Source organism: Panthera tigris, chromosome D3 (genome assembly GCF_018350195.1).
Source record: "Panthera tigris isolate Pti1 chromosome D3, P.tigris_Pti1_mat1.1, whole genome shotgun sequence".
NCBI classification, from domain to species: domain Eukaryota; kingdom Metazoa; phylum Chordata; class Mammalia; order Carnivora; family Felidae; genus Panthera; species Panthera tigris.
Genome location: NC_056671.1, coordinates 21,859,916 through 21,876,681, shown reverse-complemented (window position 1 = coordinate 21,876,681; position 16,766 = coordinate 21,859,916). Strand labels below are relative to the sequence as shown.

The window sequence follows — 16,766 nt, the reverse complement described above, 5'->3', positions numbered from 1 at the left end:
TTTCCTTGCTTAAATTTATTACAAAGTATTTTATTGTTTTTGATGTATTGTAAGTGGAATTGATTTATTTCTTTTTTTAGATAATTCACTGTTAGTGTACAGAAATGCTACTGATGTGTGTGTTGATTTTGTATTCTGCAAAGTTTAATGAATTTATTTATTAAATATAATAGTTTTGAGGCTGAGTCTCTGGGATTTTCTATGTATAAAATCATGTTGTCTGCAAATAGGCAGTTTTACTGCTTCCTTTCCAATTCTGATGCCTTTTACTTTTTCTTGACTGCTTGCTCTGACTAGGACTTCCAGTACTATGTTGAATAAGAATGGTGAGAGTGGACACTTTTGTCTTGTTCCTCATCTTAGGGGAAAAGCTCTCAGCCTTTCTCCATTGGGTATGATGTTAACTGTGGACTTGTCATGTATGGCCTTTATTATATTGAGATATGTTTGGTCTATGCCTAATTTGTTAAATGTCTTTATGATGAGTGGTTGTTGAATTTTGTCAAATGCTTTTTCTGTGTCTACTGAGATGATCCTATAATTCTTTTCTTTTATTCTGTTAATGTGATATATCGCATTGATTTGGAGAAAAGTTTTGAATCATATTCTGTTTTGCTTCAAAATATTTTTAGAGTAAGTAAGATCAAATTCCTAAATTAAACCCAAGCACATGTGCATGTGGGCACACACAAACACACACACACACAGACACCTTTTTAATGTAAGTTACCGTTATGTGTTGGTAATGTTCATGATTTCAATAGTGTTTTCTCACTGACACTTCTGTATAATTTCTAATTCTGAGAGCATTCTGTTTTTTAAACTAATAAGTTGATTTAATTTTTATTGATTATGGGAGAAAATATATGCCCAATAGCAGACAGTAAGAAAATAGAAATGGGAAGAAAAAAAACTCTAAATCTTGACGTTGGTCAAGGGATAAGTAGAGGAAAATGTAAAAATGGGAATTATATTAAATACACATTTTTATACTTTTTTTTTTAATGTTTATTTAGTTTTGAGAGAGAGACAGAGCATGAGTGGGGAAGGGGTAGAGAGAGAAGGAGACACAGAATCTGAAGCATGCTTCAGGCTCCAAGCTGTCAGCACAGAGCCAGATGCAGGGCCCAAACTCACAAAACATGAGGTCATGACCTGAACTGAAGTCAGACACTCAACCAACTGAGCCACCTAGGCACCCTTTTTATTATACCTTTTCTAATAAAAGATTAATGTACCTTATACATCATATCTTCTTAAAATAGTATTCACTCTCATAATCTTCTTTATTTAGGTTCTTTGGGTCAGAGTTTCTGATTTATAGATATTTCAGATAAAATATAGACAATGTTGAATCATTCTAATAAGGTGGTAGAGTATGAAATCAAGTCTTAGTCGGGGCGCCTGGGTGGCTCAGTCGGTTAAGTGTCCAACTCTTGGTTTCAGCTCAGATCATGAACTCAAGGTTTTGTGAGTTCAAGCCCCACATTGAGCTCTGTGCTGACAGCACAGAGCCTGCTTGGGATTTTCTCTCTCTCTCTCTCTCTGCGCCCCTCCCTGCTCATGCTGTCTCTCTCTCAAAAAAATAAATAAATAAACTTAAAAAAAAATCAAATCTTAGGACATGAGATAGTGAAAATATGGAAACGCTGACAGTCTTTCTTTTAAGAAAAAAATGTTTATTCATTTTGAGAGAGAGAATGCAGGCATGAGCAGGAAAAGGGCAGAGAGAAGAGAGGGAATCCCAAGGAGGCTCTGAGCTGTCAGTGCAGAGCCCTATGTGGGACTCAGTCTCCTGAATTGTGAGATCATGACCTGAACCAAAATCAAGAGTCAGAGACCACCAAATGAGCCACCCAGGTGTCCCAGGACTGACAGTCTTAATGGGTACAGTGTATGTCTTGAGAAGGAAAAGACAAAGGAAAAGTGTCATTGACCATGTTTTAGTGCAGAGGAAAGGTGTAATGTTTTATATAATGTGGATGATTAAGGTGATAATATTACTGTCATTCACAGCTTTGTGAATGCTGAAGGTGAAGTTATTCTTGGATAATTCCAGCCTATTTTTCCTTAATGATTCTATGTGGTGAGGATAATGACTCTGCATTAAGGAGAATGGTTTCACTTTGATTGTGGGAAATGAAATTTTTAGCTTAAGAGATAGGTAAGACTTTTTTATATCAGAATCATCCATGTTAATATCTCCTGAGTACAGAACGGATTTGGTATATTGAGTTAGGAGTTTTTTTGGTTTAAAGAAATACCATTTGCTTTTTTTCACCTCCTCAGATATTACTTGTACAATCTGATGTTCCAGACCTGGAGGACCTATGTGCATCAGCGGCAAGAGATGAGGAACAAGTACATGAGAGCTGAGAATCATGGTGAGAAAAGGAAGTACATGTCTAAAAAAATTCCTTCATTTATTTGATTTTTTTTAATGAAGACTTAATTTTTTTAGAGCTGTTTTAGTTAGGTTCATAGCAAAATTGAGAGGAAGATTACAGTGATTACCCATTTATCCCCTTCCTCCCACATGCATAGTCTCTCCCACTATCATCATCACTCACCAGAGTGGTACATTTGTTACAATGAATCTGCATCCACACATCGTTATCACTCAAAGTCCATAGACCTCAGGGTTCACTCTGGGTGTTACACATTCTATGGACATGTATCTCATTACGGCATCAAATAGAATATTGTCACTGGTCTTAAAATCTTCTGTGCTCTGCCTATTTAGTTCATCTCCTCCCCCTTGCAGCTTTTAACTGTCTTCATAGTTTTGCCTCTTCCACAATGTCATATAATTGAAATCATCTAGTATGGATGTAGCCTTTTCATTTTTTTTTTTCAATATATGAAATTTATTGTCAAATTGGTTTCCATACAACACCCAGTGCTCATCCCAAAAGGTGCCCTCCTCAATACCCATCACCCACCCCCCCCTCCTTCCCACCCCCCATCAACCCTCAGTTTGTTCTCAGTTCTTAAGAGTCTCTTATGCTTTGGCTCTCTCCCACTCTAACCTCTTTTTTTTTTTTTTTTTTTTCCTTCCCCTCCTCCATGGGTTTCTGTTAAGTTTCTCAGGATCCACATAAGAGTGAAAACATATGGTATCTGTCTTTCTCTGTATGGCTTATTTCACTTAGCATCACACTCTCCAGTTCCATCCACGTTGCTACAAAGGGCCATATTTCGTTCTTTCTCATTGCCATGTAGTACTCCATTGTGTATATAAACCACAATTTCTTTATCCATTCATCAGTTGATGGACATTTAGGCTCTTTCCATACTTTGGCTATTGTTGAGAGTGCTGCTATAAACATTGGGGTACAAGTGCCCCTATGCATCAGTACTCCTGTATGCCTTGGGTAAATTCCTAGCAGTGCTATTGCTGGGTCATAGGGTAGGTCTATTTTTAATTTTCTGAGGAACCTCCACACTGTTTTCCAGAGTGGCTGCACCAATTTGCATTCCCACCAACAGTGCAAGAGGGTTCCCGTTTCTCCACATCCTCTCCAGCATCTATAGTCTCCTGATTTGTTCATTTTGGCCTGAATGTAGCCTTTTCAGATTGGCTTCTTTTACTTGGTAATATGCACTTAAGGTTCCTCCATATCTTTTATGTCTTGATAGCTCATTTCTTTTTAGTGCTGAATAATATTCCAATGTCTGGATGTACCACAATTTATCCATTTCTAAAAAGGACATCCTGGTTGCTTCCAAAGTTTGGCAATTATGAATAAAGCTTCTGTAAATCTCCATGTGCAAGTTTTTGTGTAGATATAAGTTTTCAGCTCCGTTGGGTAAATACCAAGGATTACAGTTGCTGATCATATGGTAAGAGTATGTTTAATTTTGTAAGAAACTGCCAAACTGTCTTCCAGAGTGTCTGTACTGTTTTGCATTCCCACCAGCAATGAATGAGAATATCTGTTGTTCCACATCCTCACCAGCATTTGGTGTTGTCAGTGTTTTGGATTTTGGCCGTTCTAATAGGTTCGTGTAGTGGTATTTTGTTTTAATTTGTATTCCCTGATGACATATGATGTGGAACATCTTTTCATATGCTTATTTGCCATTTGTGTATTTTTGCTGAGGTATCTGTTAAGGTCTTTCGCCCATTGTTAAAGTTGGATTGTTTGTTTTCTTGTTGAGTTTTAAGAGTTCGTTGTATATTTGGGATAACAAATTTTTTTTATCAGATGTGTCGTTTGCAAATATTTTCTCCCAGTCTGTGACTTGTCTCCTCATTCTCTTTACATTGTCTTTTGCAAAGCAAAAGTTTTTAATTTTAATGAAGTCCAGCTCATCAAATTTTTCTTTCATGGAAGATGCTTTTAGTGTTGTATCATACCCAAGGTTATCTGAGATTTCTCCTATGTTATTGTCTAGGGGTTTTATAGTTTTGTGTTTTACATTTAGGTCTGTAGCCCACTTTGAGTTAATGTTTATGAAGAATGTAAGGTCTGTGTCTAGATTCTTTTTTTGTTTTTTTGTTTTTTTTTTACATTTTTAAATCGAATCGTTTCCGCACCATTTGTTGAAAAAACTGTCTTTGGGGCGCCTGGGTGGTTCAGTCGGTTAAGCGGCAGACTTCGGCTCAGGTCATGATCTCGCGGTCCGTGAGTTTGAGCCCCGCATCGGGCTCTGTGCTGACAGCTCAGAGCCTGGAGCCTGTTTCAGATTCTGTGTCTCCCTCTATCTGACCCTCCCCCGTTCATGCTCTGTCTCTCTCTGTCTCAAAAATAAATAAACATTAAAAAAAAAAAATACTTTAAAAAAAAAAAAAGAAAAGACTGTCTTTACTCCATTGTAATGCCCTGCTACTTTGTCAAAGGTAAGTTGGCTGTATTTACATGGGTCTGTTTCTGGACCTTCTGTTCCATTGAAGTATTTGTCAGTTCTTTTACCAATATCACTTTGTTTTGACTACTGTAACTTTATAGTTAAGTCTTGAAGTCAGGTAGTGTCATTCCTCCAACTTTATTCTTCTCCTTTAATATTGTGTTGGCTATTCTAGGTCTTTTGCTGCCTATAAACTTTAGAATCTGTTTGTTGATTTTGGTTGGAATTGCACTGAGTATGTAGATCAAGTTGGGAAGATCTGACATCTTGACAATATTGAGTCTCCCTATCCATGATAATGGGATATCCTTCCATTTATTTAGTTCATTGATTTCATTCATCAGAGTTTTTCAGTTTTCCTCACACTGACATTGTATATATTTTGTTATATTTATACCTATTTCATTTTTTGGGGTGCTAATGTAGATTCTATGGGATTTTCTATGTAGATAGTTAAGCCGTTTGTGAACAGAGTCAGTTTTATTCCTTCCTTTCCAAATTATTTTTATTACACTGGCTAGAGCTTCCAGTAAGATATGAAATAGGAGTGGTGAGAGTGGATACCCTTGCCTTGTTCCTGATTTTAAGGGAAAAGCATTCAGTCTTTAACCATTAAATATGACGTTAGCTGTAGGGGTTTTTTTTGGTAGATGTCCTTTGTGAATTAAGGAAGTTATTTTTTATTCCTAGTTTTCTGAACACTTTTATCATTAAGAGGTATTGAATTTTGTTGGATGATTTTTCTGTATCTATTGAGATGATTCACACTTTTCTTTTTTAGTCCTTTAATATGGTGAAACACATAGAGCAATTTTCTAATTTTGAACAATTCTTACATTCCTGAGATTAATGCCATTCTTTATATATTCCTGGGTTCAGTTTACCAACTGTTTTATTGAAGATTTTTACATCTATGTTCATGATGATATTGGTCTATAGTTTTCTCTTGTTGTAATGTCTTTGTCTGGTTTTAGTTAAGCGGTAATCCTGGCCTCATAAAATGAGTTGGGAAGTGTTTCCTCGTCTTCTATTTTCTAAAAAGGATTTGTAGAATTGGTATTATTTCTTCCTTCAATATTTGGTAAAATTCTTTAGTGAACTCATCCGGGCCTGGAGTTTTCCTTGTTGGTGAGTTTTGAAGTTTGAATTCAAGTTTTTGAGTAGATGGAAGACTATTTAGGTTACCTATGAAGCAGTTTTGGTAATTTGTCTTTCAAGGAATTAGTCCATTTTAAATATGTTGTTTAATTTATGGGCATAGAGTCATTTGAAGTACTCCATTATTATAATGTTAATGTATGCAGGGTCTGTAGTGATAGCTCCTCTCTCATTCCTAATATTGATCATTTATATCTTTAACCTTTTATTCTTGATTAGTGTGACTAGAGCTTTATCAGTTTTATCCATCTTTCAAATAACCAGCTTTTACATTCATTCTGTTTTTCTGTTTTCAAGTTCCTTGATTTCTGCTCCTTTTTTTATTATTACTTCACTTCTGTACGGTTTGGTTTCAATTTGCTTCCCCCCCCCCCCCCCAGTTTCTTAAGATGTAAGCTGAGATTACTGATTTGAGGCTTTTCCTTTTTTCTAACACAAGCATTTACGGTAATAAAGCTTCCCTTAAGCATCGTTTTAACTGCACCCCCCCAGATTTTAATATTTGCAGTTCTGTTTTCATTCAATGAGAAATGTTTTCTAACTTCTGTGACCCACAGGTTATCTTCCTTTTTGACCCACAGGTTATCTAAAAGTGGGTTTAGTCCTATATTGGAGATTTTCTAATACCTTTCTATATTTATAAATATAGTTAAAAATAGGAGAGGAGTTAAGATGGCAGAGTAGTATGGGGACCCTGAGCTTGTCTCATCCCTGAAATGCAGCTAGATCAGCATCAAGCCATTTTGAACACCTAGGAAATTGATCTGAAGATTAATGCAACAATCTGCGTGATTTGAGCCAGAGAACTTGGCAGATATGCAGTGTGGAGAAGTGAATTGGGGGAGAGAAAAGCCGTGGGGCTGCTGAGGGTTGGGAGCCATTTTGACAGAGAGAGGACAGAGAAAGAGAAAGGAGGAAAGTGCAGTGTATCAAGATCACACACAAAAAAGCACTCTACCCTAAAGTAGCTGGAGAGAGAGAAGGGGTGAAAACACTCACGGGGGACTGGACAAGAAATCTGTTCCCCAAAACCATTGATGAAGGGAAAGGAGAGGGTTTCAATATCTCCAGGATTCTATAAACAGTCTAGCACAGAGTTTGAAGTTTCAGAGCTCCAGTGAGGAAGATGGGCCAATCCCAGGAGGAGGCAGTGTGATCTGAGGGGTCCATGTGCCACATGGAGAAAAGTAGTTCCCCTACTTGGAAAGCATTTGGTAGAGGCTATATAGCCTTCCCTGTGGGCAAAAATCCAGCAGACCCCAGAGAGCTGCAAAGCTTACTGATACTAGAACAAAAACACCAGAATGCAGCAAGACCTGGTGGTGGCCGTGTGTTGTTATTTACTATAAACTCTGAGTCTCTGCCACCATCCAATCATGCAAACGTTTTCTGGGGCAAGTCAATACCTGGCCATTGCTCCACGAGACACTCCCCCAGAGAATCACCGTGGGTCCAAGCCATGGGGTCTCTGAAGTATGGGATTTTGAAACACATCCCCATATGAGATAAAACTCTGAAGGGAGGTGCCACCTGGCTGGCAGACAGCTTGGACACAGACAGGGTAAAGGAGGGGGGAAGACAGATGCCTGAGACAAAGGAGAAGTGCTTGATCATGTGTTTGTGAGGGCACAAAATTCCTGCACCAGAGACTAGAGAGCTGGGTGAAGCCATTTTCACCTCTAGCACACACACAGATCAATCCCAGTGAGCTAAGCAGCACCACCAAGTGGAGAACAGAGCCATCACACCAAGCCCCACCCAGTTGTGCCCTCCAGGCACATCCCCCAGAATAGGAGCACAAATCCCTTCCACCTTCTTAATCTAGGGACTATAATGTGCAGAGTTTCAATTCTAGGGGAAACTGGATGTAATTTCATCCAGATTTCATTCTGTTGGCTTGTTCGTTTTTGTTGCTTCTGTTTCTGCTTATGTTGTTTGCTTTTTTCTTTCTCTTTCTTGGATACAGAAAGAGCAAATTAATTTTTTGGTTTTTTATTCTAGTTTATTTTACTCCAATTTATTTAAAAATTTATTGGGGCGCCTGGGTGGCTCAGTCAGTTAAGCGTCCAACTTCAGCTCAGGTCATGATCTCACGGTCCGTGAGTTCGAGCCCCGCGTCGGGCTCTGGGCTGATGGCTCAGAGCCTGGAGCCTGCTTCCGATTCTGTGCCTCCCTCTCTTTCTGCCCCTCCCCCATTCATGCTCTGTCTCTCTCAGTCTCAAAAATAAATAAACATTAAAAAAAGTTAAAAAATTTATTACTTAAACTTTTTTTTTGTCTATTTTTTTTCTTTTTTATCAAGCTTCTTTCAACAATCAGACCAAAACACATCTAGGATCTAGATTCCTTTATTTGATTTTCTGCTTTGTTTTTTATTTAAAAATTTTTATTTTTTATTAATTTTTTTCTTCCTCTAAAATGACAAGATGGAGGAATTCATCCCAAAAGAAAGAACAGGAAGAAATGATGGACAGAAATTTAACCAACACAGATATAAGTAAAATATCTGAGCTAGAATTTAAAACCATGATTATAAGAATACTAGCTGGGGTTGAAAAAAAAAAAAAAAAGCATAGAAGACACCAGAGAATCTCTTTCTGCAGAGATAAAATAAATAAAATCTAGTCAGGCTGAAATTAAAAATGCTGTAACTGAGATGCAATCTCTGATGGATGCCATGATGGTAAGGATGGATGAAGCAGAGCAGTGAATCAGTGATATAGAAGATAAAATTATGGAAAATAAAAAAGCAGGAAAAAAGAGGGAAAGAAAGGCAAAAGCTCACAATACAAGACTTTTTTTGTCATTTATTTATTTTTGAGAGAGAGAGCATGAGTGGGGGAAGAGCAGAGAGAAGGAGACACAGAATGCAAAGCAGGTGTTAGCACAGAGCCCAACATGGGGCTCGAACTCATGAACTGCAAGATCATTACCTGAACTGAAGACAGACTGAGCCACCCAGGTGCCCCAATCACAATACCAGACTTACAGAACTCAGTGACTTATTAAAGAGGAATAACATGTGTATCATAGGAGTCCCAGAAGATGAAGAGAGAGAAAAAGGGGCAGAAGGCTTATGTGAGCAAATTATAGCTGAAAAACTTTCCTGATCTGAGGAAGGACACAGACATCAAAATCCATGAAGCACAGAGAACTGCCATTAGATTCAACAAAAACCGACCATCACCAAGGCATATCATACTCAAATTCACAACATACACAGACAGGGAAAGAATCATGAAAGCAGCAAGGGGAAAAAAGTCCTTAGCCTACAAGGGAAGACAGATCAGGTGCACAGCAGGTTTGCCCACAAATACATGGCAGGCCAGAAAGGAGTGGTGGGATATATTCAGTGTGCCCAGTGGGAAAAATATGCAGCCAAGAATTCTTTATCCAGCAAGGCTGTCATTTAAAATAGAAGGAGGGATAAAGTTTCCCAGACAAAATCTAAAGGAGTTTGTGACCACTAAACCAGCCCTGCCAGAAATCTTAAGGGGGACTCTGAGTGGAGAAACAAACAAAACAAAACACCAAAACAAAACAAAACAAAACAGACCAAAAGCAACAAAGACTAGAAAGGACCAGAGGACATCACCAGAAACATCAACTCTACAAGCCGCACAATGGCACTAAATTCATATCTTTCAATAATCACTCTAAATGTAAATGAGTTAAATGTTCCAATCAAGACAGGATATCAGAATGGATTAAAAAAAAAATAAGACCCATCTAAATGCTGCCTATAGGAGACTCATTTTATACCTAAAGACATGTGCAGATTGAAAGTAGGGGGATGGAGAACCATCTATCATGCTAATGGACATCAGAAGAGAGCTGGAGTAGCTGTACGTCTATCAGAAAAACTAGATTTTAAAACAAAGACTGTAACGAGTTGAAGGACATAATATCATAATTAAAGAAGAGCTAACAATCGTAAATACTTATGCCCCCAACTCGAAATCACCCAAATATATAAATCAATTAATCATAAATATAAACTCATTAATAAAATACAATAGTAGGAGACTTTAACACCCCACTTACAGCAATGGACAGATCATCTCAGCAGAAAATCAACACAGAAACAGTGGCTTTGAATGATAAATTGGACTGTATGGACTTAACAGATATATTCAGAACATTTCATCCTAAAGCAGCAAATACCCATTCTTCTCGAGCGCACATGGAACATTATCCAGAATAAATCACATACTGAGTCACAAAATCAGCCCTCAAGAAGTACAAAAAGATTGATATACCATGCATATTTTCAGACCACAGTACTATGAAACTTGAAATCAACCACAAGAAAAAATATAGAAAGACCACAAATACTTGGAGGTTAAAGAATATCTTATTAAAGAATGAACGTGCTTGGCACAAAAACAGACACATAGACCAATGGAATAGAATAGAAACCCCAGAACTAGACCCACAAACGTATGGCCAACTAATCTTTGACAAAGCAGGAAAGAACATCCAATGGAAAAAAGACAGTCTCTTTAACAAATGGTGCTGGGAGAACTGGACAGCAACATGCAGAAGGTTGAAACTAGACCACTTTCTGACACCATTCACAAAAATAAACTCAAAATGGATAAAGGACCTGAATGTGAGACAGGAAACCATCAAAACCCTAGAGGAGAAAGCAGGAAAAGACCTCTCTGACCTCAGCCGTAGCAATCTCTTACTCAACACATCCCCAAAGGCAAGGGAATTAAAAGCAAAAATGAATTACTGGGACCTTATGAAGATAAAACGCTTCTGCACAGCAAAGGAAACAACCAACAAAACTAAAAGGCAACCAACGGAATGGGAAAAGATATTTGCAAATGACATATCGGACAAAGGGCTAGTATCCAAAATCTATAAAGAGCTCACCAAACTCCACACCCGAAAAACAAATAACCCAGTGAAGAAATGGGCAGAAAACATGAATAGACACTTCTCTAAAGAAGACATCCGGATGGCCAACAGGCACATGAAAAGATGCTCAACATCACTCCTCATCAGGGAAATACAAATCAAAACCACACTCAGATATCACCTCACGCCAGTCAGAGTGGCCAAAATGAACAAATCAGGAGACTATAGATGCTGGAGAGGATGTGGAGAAACGGGAACCCTCTTGCACTGTTGGTGGGAATGCAAATTGGTGCAGCCACTCTGGAAAACAGTGTGGAGGTTCCTCAGAAAATTAAAAATAGACCTACCCTATGACCCAGCAATAGCACTGCTAGGAATTTACCCAAGGCATACAGGAGTACTGATGCATAGGGGCACTTGTACCCCAATGTTTATAGCAGCACTCTCAACAATAGCCAAAGTATGGAAAGAGCCTAAATGTCCATCAACTGATGAATGGATAAAGAAATTGTGGTTTATATACACAATGGAGTACTACATGGCAATGAGAAAGAACGAAATATGGCCCTTTGTAGCAACGTGGATGGAACTGGAGAGTGTGATGCTAAGTGAAATAAGCCATACAGAGAAAGACAGATACCATATGTTTTCACTCTTATGTGGATCCTGAGAAACTTAACAGAAACCCATGGAGGAGGGGAAGGAAAAAAAAAAAGGTTAGAGTGGGAGAGAGCCAAAGCATAAGAGACTCTTAAGAACTGAGAACAAACTGAGGGTTGATGGGGGGTGGGAGGGAGGGGAGGGTGGGTGATGGGTATTGAGGAGGGCACCTTTTGGGATGAGCACTGGGTGTTGTATGGAAACCAATTTGACAATAAATTTCATATATTGAAAAAAAAAAAATACTTAAACCACACACAAAAAAAATAAAAATAAAAAAATAAAGAATGAACGTGCTAACCAGGAAATTAAAGAGGAAATTAAAAAGTACATGGAAGCCAATGAAAATGAAAACACAACAGTCCAAAACCTTTGGGATGCAGCAAAGGCAGTCATAAGAGGGAAATACATAGCAATCCAGGCCTTCCTAAAGAAGGAAGAAATGTCTCAAATACACAACCTAACCTTATACCTAAAGGAGCTGGAAAAAGAACAGCAAATAAAGCCCAAAACCAGAAGAAAACAGGAAATATAAAGATTAGAGCAGAAATCAATGATATAGTAAAAAAAACAAACAAACAAACAAACAAACAACAGAACAGATCCACAAAACCAGGAGCTGGTTCTTTGATAGAATTAACAAAATTGATAAACCGCCAGCCAGATTTATCAAAGAGAAAAAGGAAAGGACCCAAATAAATAAAATCACGAATGAAAGAGGAGAGATCACAACCAGCACCACAGAAATACAAACAATAATAAGCGAATATTATGAGCAATTACATGCCAACAAATTGGGGAATCTGGAAGAAATGGATAAATTCCTAGAAACATATAAACTACCAAAACTGAAACAGGAAGAAATAGAAAATTTGAACAGACCCATAACCAGAAAGAAATTGAATCAGTAATCAAAAATCTCTCAACAAACGAGTCCAGGGCTGGATGGCTTCCCAGGGGAATTCTACCAGACATTTAAAGAACAGTTAATACCTATTCTTTTGAAGCTGTTCCAAAAAATAGAAATGGAAATAAAACTTCCAAACTTATTCTATGAGGTCAACTTTACCTTGATTCCAAAACCAGACAGACCTCACTAAAAAGGAGAATTACAGACCAATTTCCCTAATGGACATGGATGCAAAAATTCTCAGCAATATGCTAGCAAACCAAACCCAACAATATATTAAAAGAATTATTCACCACGATCAAGTGGGATTTATTCCTGGGCTGCAGGGGTGGTTCAGTGTCCACAAATCAATCAATATGATTCATCACATTAATAAAAGAAAGGATAAGAACAACATGATCCTCTCAATAGATGCAGAAAAAGCACTTAACAAAAAATAGCTTCCTTTGTTGATAAAAACCCTTAAGAAAGTAGGAGTAGAGGGAACATACTCAACATCATAAAGACCATATACGAAAGACTCACCGCTAATATCATCCTCAATGGGTAAAAATTGAGAGCTTTCTTTCTAAGGTCAGGACCCGTGACAGGGATGGCCACTCTCACCACTGTTGTTCAACATAGTACTGGAAGTCCTAGCCTCAACAATCAGACAACACAAAGAAATAAAAGGCATCCAAATTGGCAAGGAAGAAGTCAAACTTGCACTCTTGCAGATGACATGATACTCTATGTGGAAAACCCAAAAGACTCCACCAGAAAACTCCTAGAACTGATACACGAGTTCAGCAAAGTCACAGAGTATAAAATGAACATACAGAAATCAGTTGCATTTCTATATGCCAATAATGAAGCAGCAGAAAGAGAAATCAAGGAATCGATTCTATTTACAATTGCACCAAAACCCATAAAATACCTAGGAGTGAACCTAACCAAAGAGGTAAAAGATCTGTATGCTAAAAACTATAGAAAGCTTAAGAAGTTGAAGAAGACACAAAGAAATGGAAAAACATTCCATGCTCATGGATTAGAAGAACAGTTATTGTTAAAGTACCTACGCTACCCAAAACACTCTACACATTCAATGCAATCCCTAGCAAAATAACACCAGTATTCTTCACAGAGCTAGAACAAACAATCCTAAAATTTTTATGGAACCAGAAAAGACCCCAAATAGCCAAAATAATGATGAAAAAGAAAACCAAAGCTGGAGGCATCACAATTCCAGACTTCATGCTATATTACAAAGCTGTTATCATCAAGACAGTATGGTACTGGCACAAAAACAGACATATAGGTCAGTAGAACAGAATAGAGAACCCAGAAATGGACCCACAAATGTATGGGAAACTAATCTTTGACAAAGCAGGAAAGAATATCCAATGGAAGAAAGACAGTCTCCTTAGCAAATGGTGTTGGGAAAACTGGAGTGACATGCAGAAGAATGAACCTGGACCACTTTTTTACACCATACATAAAAATAAACTCAAAATGGATGAAAGACCAAAATGAAACACAGGAAACCATGAAAATCCTAGAGGAGAACACAGGCAACAACCTCTTTGACCTCGTCCACCGCAACTTTTTACTAGACATAGCTCCAGAGGCAAGGGAAACAAAAGCAAAAATGAACTATTGGGACCTCATGAAGATAAAAAGCTTCTACACAGTGAAAGAAACAGTCCACATAACTAACAGGCAACCAACAGAATGGGAGAAGATATTTGCAAATGAAATATCGGATAAAGGGTAAGTATTCACAATCTATAAAGAACTTCTCAAACTCAACACCCCAAAAACCAAATAATCCAGGGAAGAAATGGGCAAAAGACATGAACACTTTTCCAAAGAAGACATCCAGATGGCTAACAGACACATGAAAAGATGCTCAACATCACTCATCATCAGGGAAATACAAATCAAAACCACAATGAGATAAATACCTCATACCTATCAGAGTGGCTAAAATTAACAACTCTGGAAACAACAAATGTTGGCGAGGATGCAGAGAAAGGGGAACACTTTGGCACTGTTGGTGGGAATGCAAACTGGTGCAGCCACTTTGGAAAACAGTATGGAGGTTCCTCAAAAAATCAAAAATAGAGCTACCCTGTGATTCAGCAATTACACTACCTAGGTATTTATCTGAAGGATACTGATTTGAAAATGCTGATTTGAAGGGGTACATGCACCCCAATGTTTATATCAGTACTATTAATAGTAGCCTGAGTATGGAAAGAGCCCAAATGTACACTGATGGATGAATGAATAAAGACGATGTGGTATATTTTATACAGTGGAACATTAGTGATCAAAAAGAATGAAATCTTGCCATTTGCAACAACGTGGATGGAACTAGAATGTATTGTGCTGAGTGAAATAAGTCAGACAAATATATGATTTCACTCATATGTGGAATTTAAGAAACAAACAAATGAACATAGGGGAAGGGAAGGGAAAATAAGACAAAAACAGGGGGGCAAACCGTAAGAGACTCTTTTTTAAAAAAACATTTTTTTAGGTTTACTTGTTTATTTTGAGAGAGGGAAGGGGAGGGAGGGAAGAGGAGAGAGAGAGAGAGAGAGGGAAAATGGGTGGGGGGAGGGGCAGAGGAGAGAGAGAATCCCAAGCAGGCTCAACACTGACAAAGCAGGGCTTGAACCCATGAACTGTGAGATCATGAGTTAGACACTTAACCAACTGAGCCACCCAGGCCCCCCAATAAGAGACTCTTAAATACAGAGAATAAACTGAGGGTTGCTGGAGGGGTGTTGGGTAGGGGGATGGGCTAAATGGGTGATGGACATTAAGGAGGGCACTTGTTGGGATGAGCACTGGCTGTTGTATGTAAGCCAGTTTGACAATAAATTATATAAATAAATACATGTATGTATGTAAGTGATGAATCACCAAATTCTGTTCCTGCAAACATTATTACACTATATGTTAACTAACTTGGATTTAAATAAAATGAAAAATATAAAGAAATATTCAAGATATCTTTATTGATGTTCTAATTTACTCCATTATGATCAGAGAACTTAGTATGACTTCAGTTCTGTTACATTTGTTCAGATTTGTTTTATTTTGTTTCAGAACATGCTTTGTATTGTGAATATTCTATCTTTGAGGAATGTGCATTCTTCTGTCTCATATTATTATTTAAAGTTATAATGAATACAGCTATATTATGGGGTAGAAAGAAAAGTCACTTGAATTCTTCAGATAAAAAGAGTTGTTTCTGACCTATGACAGTTGTCTCAGGCTATGCCCACAGACCTCAGGGAGTATCTTTTCACTCTCATACTGTTAAGTAAAAAAGTAACAAGTACTTTTAGGCCTTTGGGAAGTGTGGTTCTCTAAATTGTCTAGAATCATGGCAGAGACCATTAATGCAGATTCTTGTATACCACCCTCAGGAAAATAACAGCTTGCATTTATTGGAGACACTTTTCATAGATGATCTCATTTACCCTTGGCAAACATACCTTTAAAGAAGGCGCCATTTTATAGATGAGGAACTTGTATGATGTTACTCAGCCCAGTGATAAGCTCAGTATTCACACCTGGTGTGTCTTACTCAGGAACCCAAACTCTAAACCACAGCAGCATTGCCCGAGGGGCCGAAGGAAGCTACATGTTGTATTCTCTGTGTTTTGACTTGATTGGTTAATTGCTATGAAATAGAAATAAAGCTCTTGTCTTACCACATTTTGAGAAAGTCTTGAACACCGTTGACATAATTTTGTTTTCTCCTTTGTGTTCTGAAAAGAACAGAAATTAACTTCATTAGTGATGGCTTTCATAATGAAAATGGCATTACTTCAAAGGGAGACCTATGGACCTTTACACTTCCCGTATTTAGTAAATTCTCTTTCTTCCAGGAACACTACTGGTCCTTTTTATTCTGTTTTCCAAGCAGATACAGATAGTATCATTTTCTTTTGTCTTGCTTATTCTACTTTACAATTATTATTTCAAGCAGCAAGTTTTAGAACATAATTTTTTCTCCTTTAACTTTATGCTGTGGGAAGTTTTAAATGTCTACAAAATTGGAAGATGAAATAATGAACCTCCATGTACCTGTCACTCAGCTTCATCAGTTACCAACTCATACCAGTCTCACTTCTCAGCTTTTTTGTGTTATTCACATTATTTCATCTGTAAATATCACAGAATATACATCTAGAAAGAATATCGTTTAAAACAGAAGATTTCTGAACAGTGTAGTATATTTATTTTCCTTTAAGTGGTTTGTAAATGTCATCATTTGTATAGCCATTCTTCACCTGTCCTTTTGTCTTTATTCATTTTGTAGATT

The 16,766-nt window shown here is 37.6% G+C and overlaps 1 protein-coding gene across 14 annotated transcripts in view; it reads left to right on the top strand.

The window, feature by feature from the left end:
* Positions 1-16,766, top strand: part of SFI1 (SFI1 centrin binding protein) — a 106,290-nt gene that overhangs the window by 36,146 nt on the left and 53,378 nt on the right. For all 14 annotated transcript variants that reach the window (XM_042961430.1, XM_042961434.1, XM_042961429.1 and 11 more), the window contains one exon: positions 2,290-2,384. In XM_042961430.1, coding sequence (XP_042817364.1) covers positions 2,290-2,384 — 95 coding nt within the window. The remainder of the gene's footprint in view (positions 1-2,289; positions 2,385-16,766) is intronic.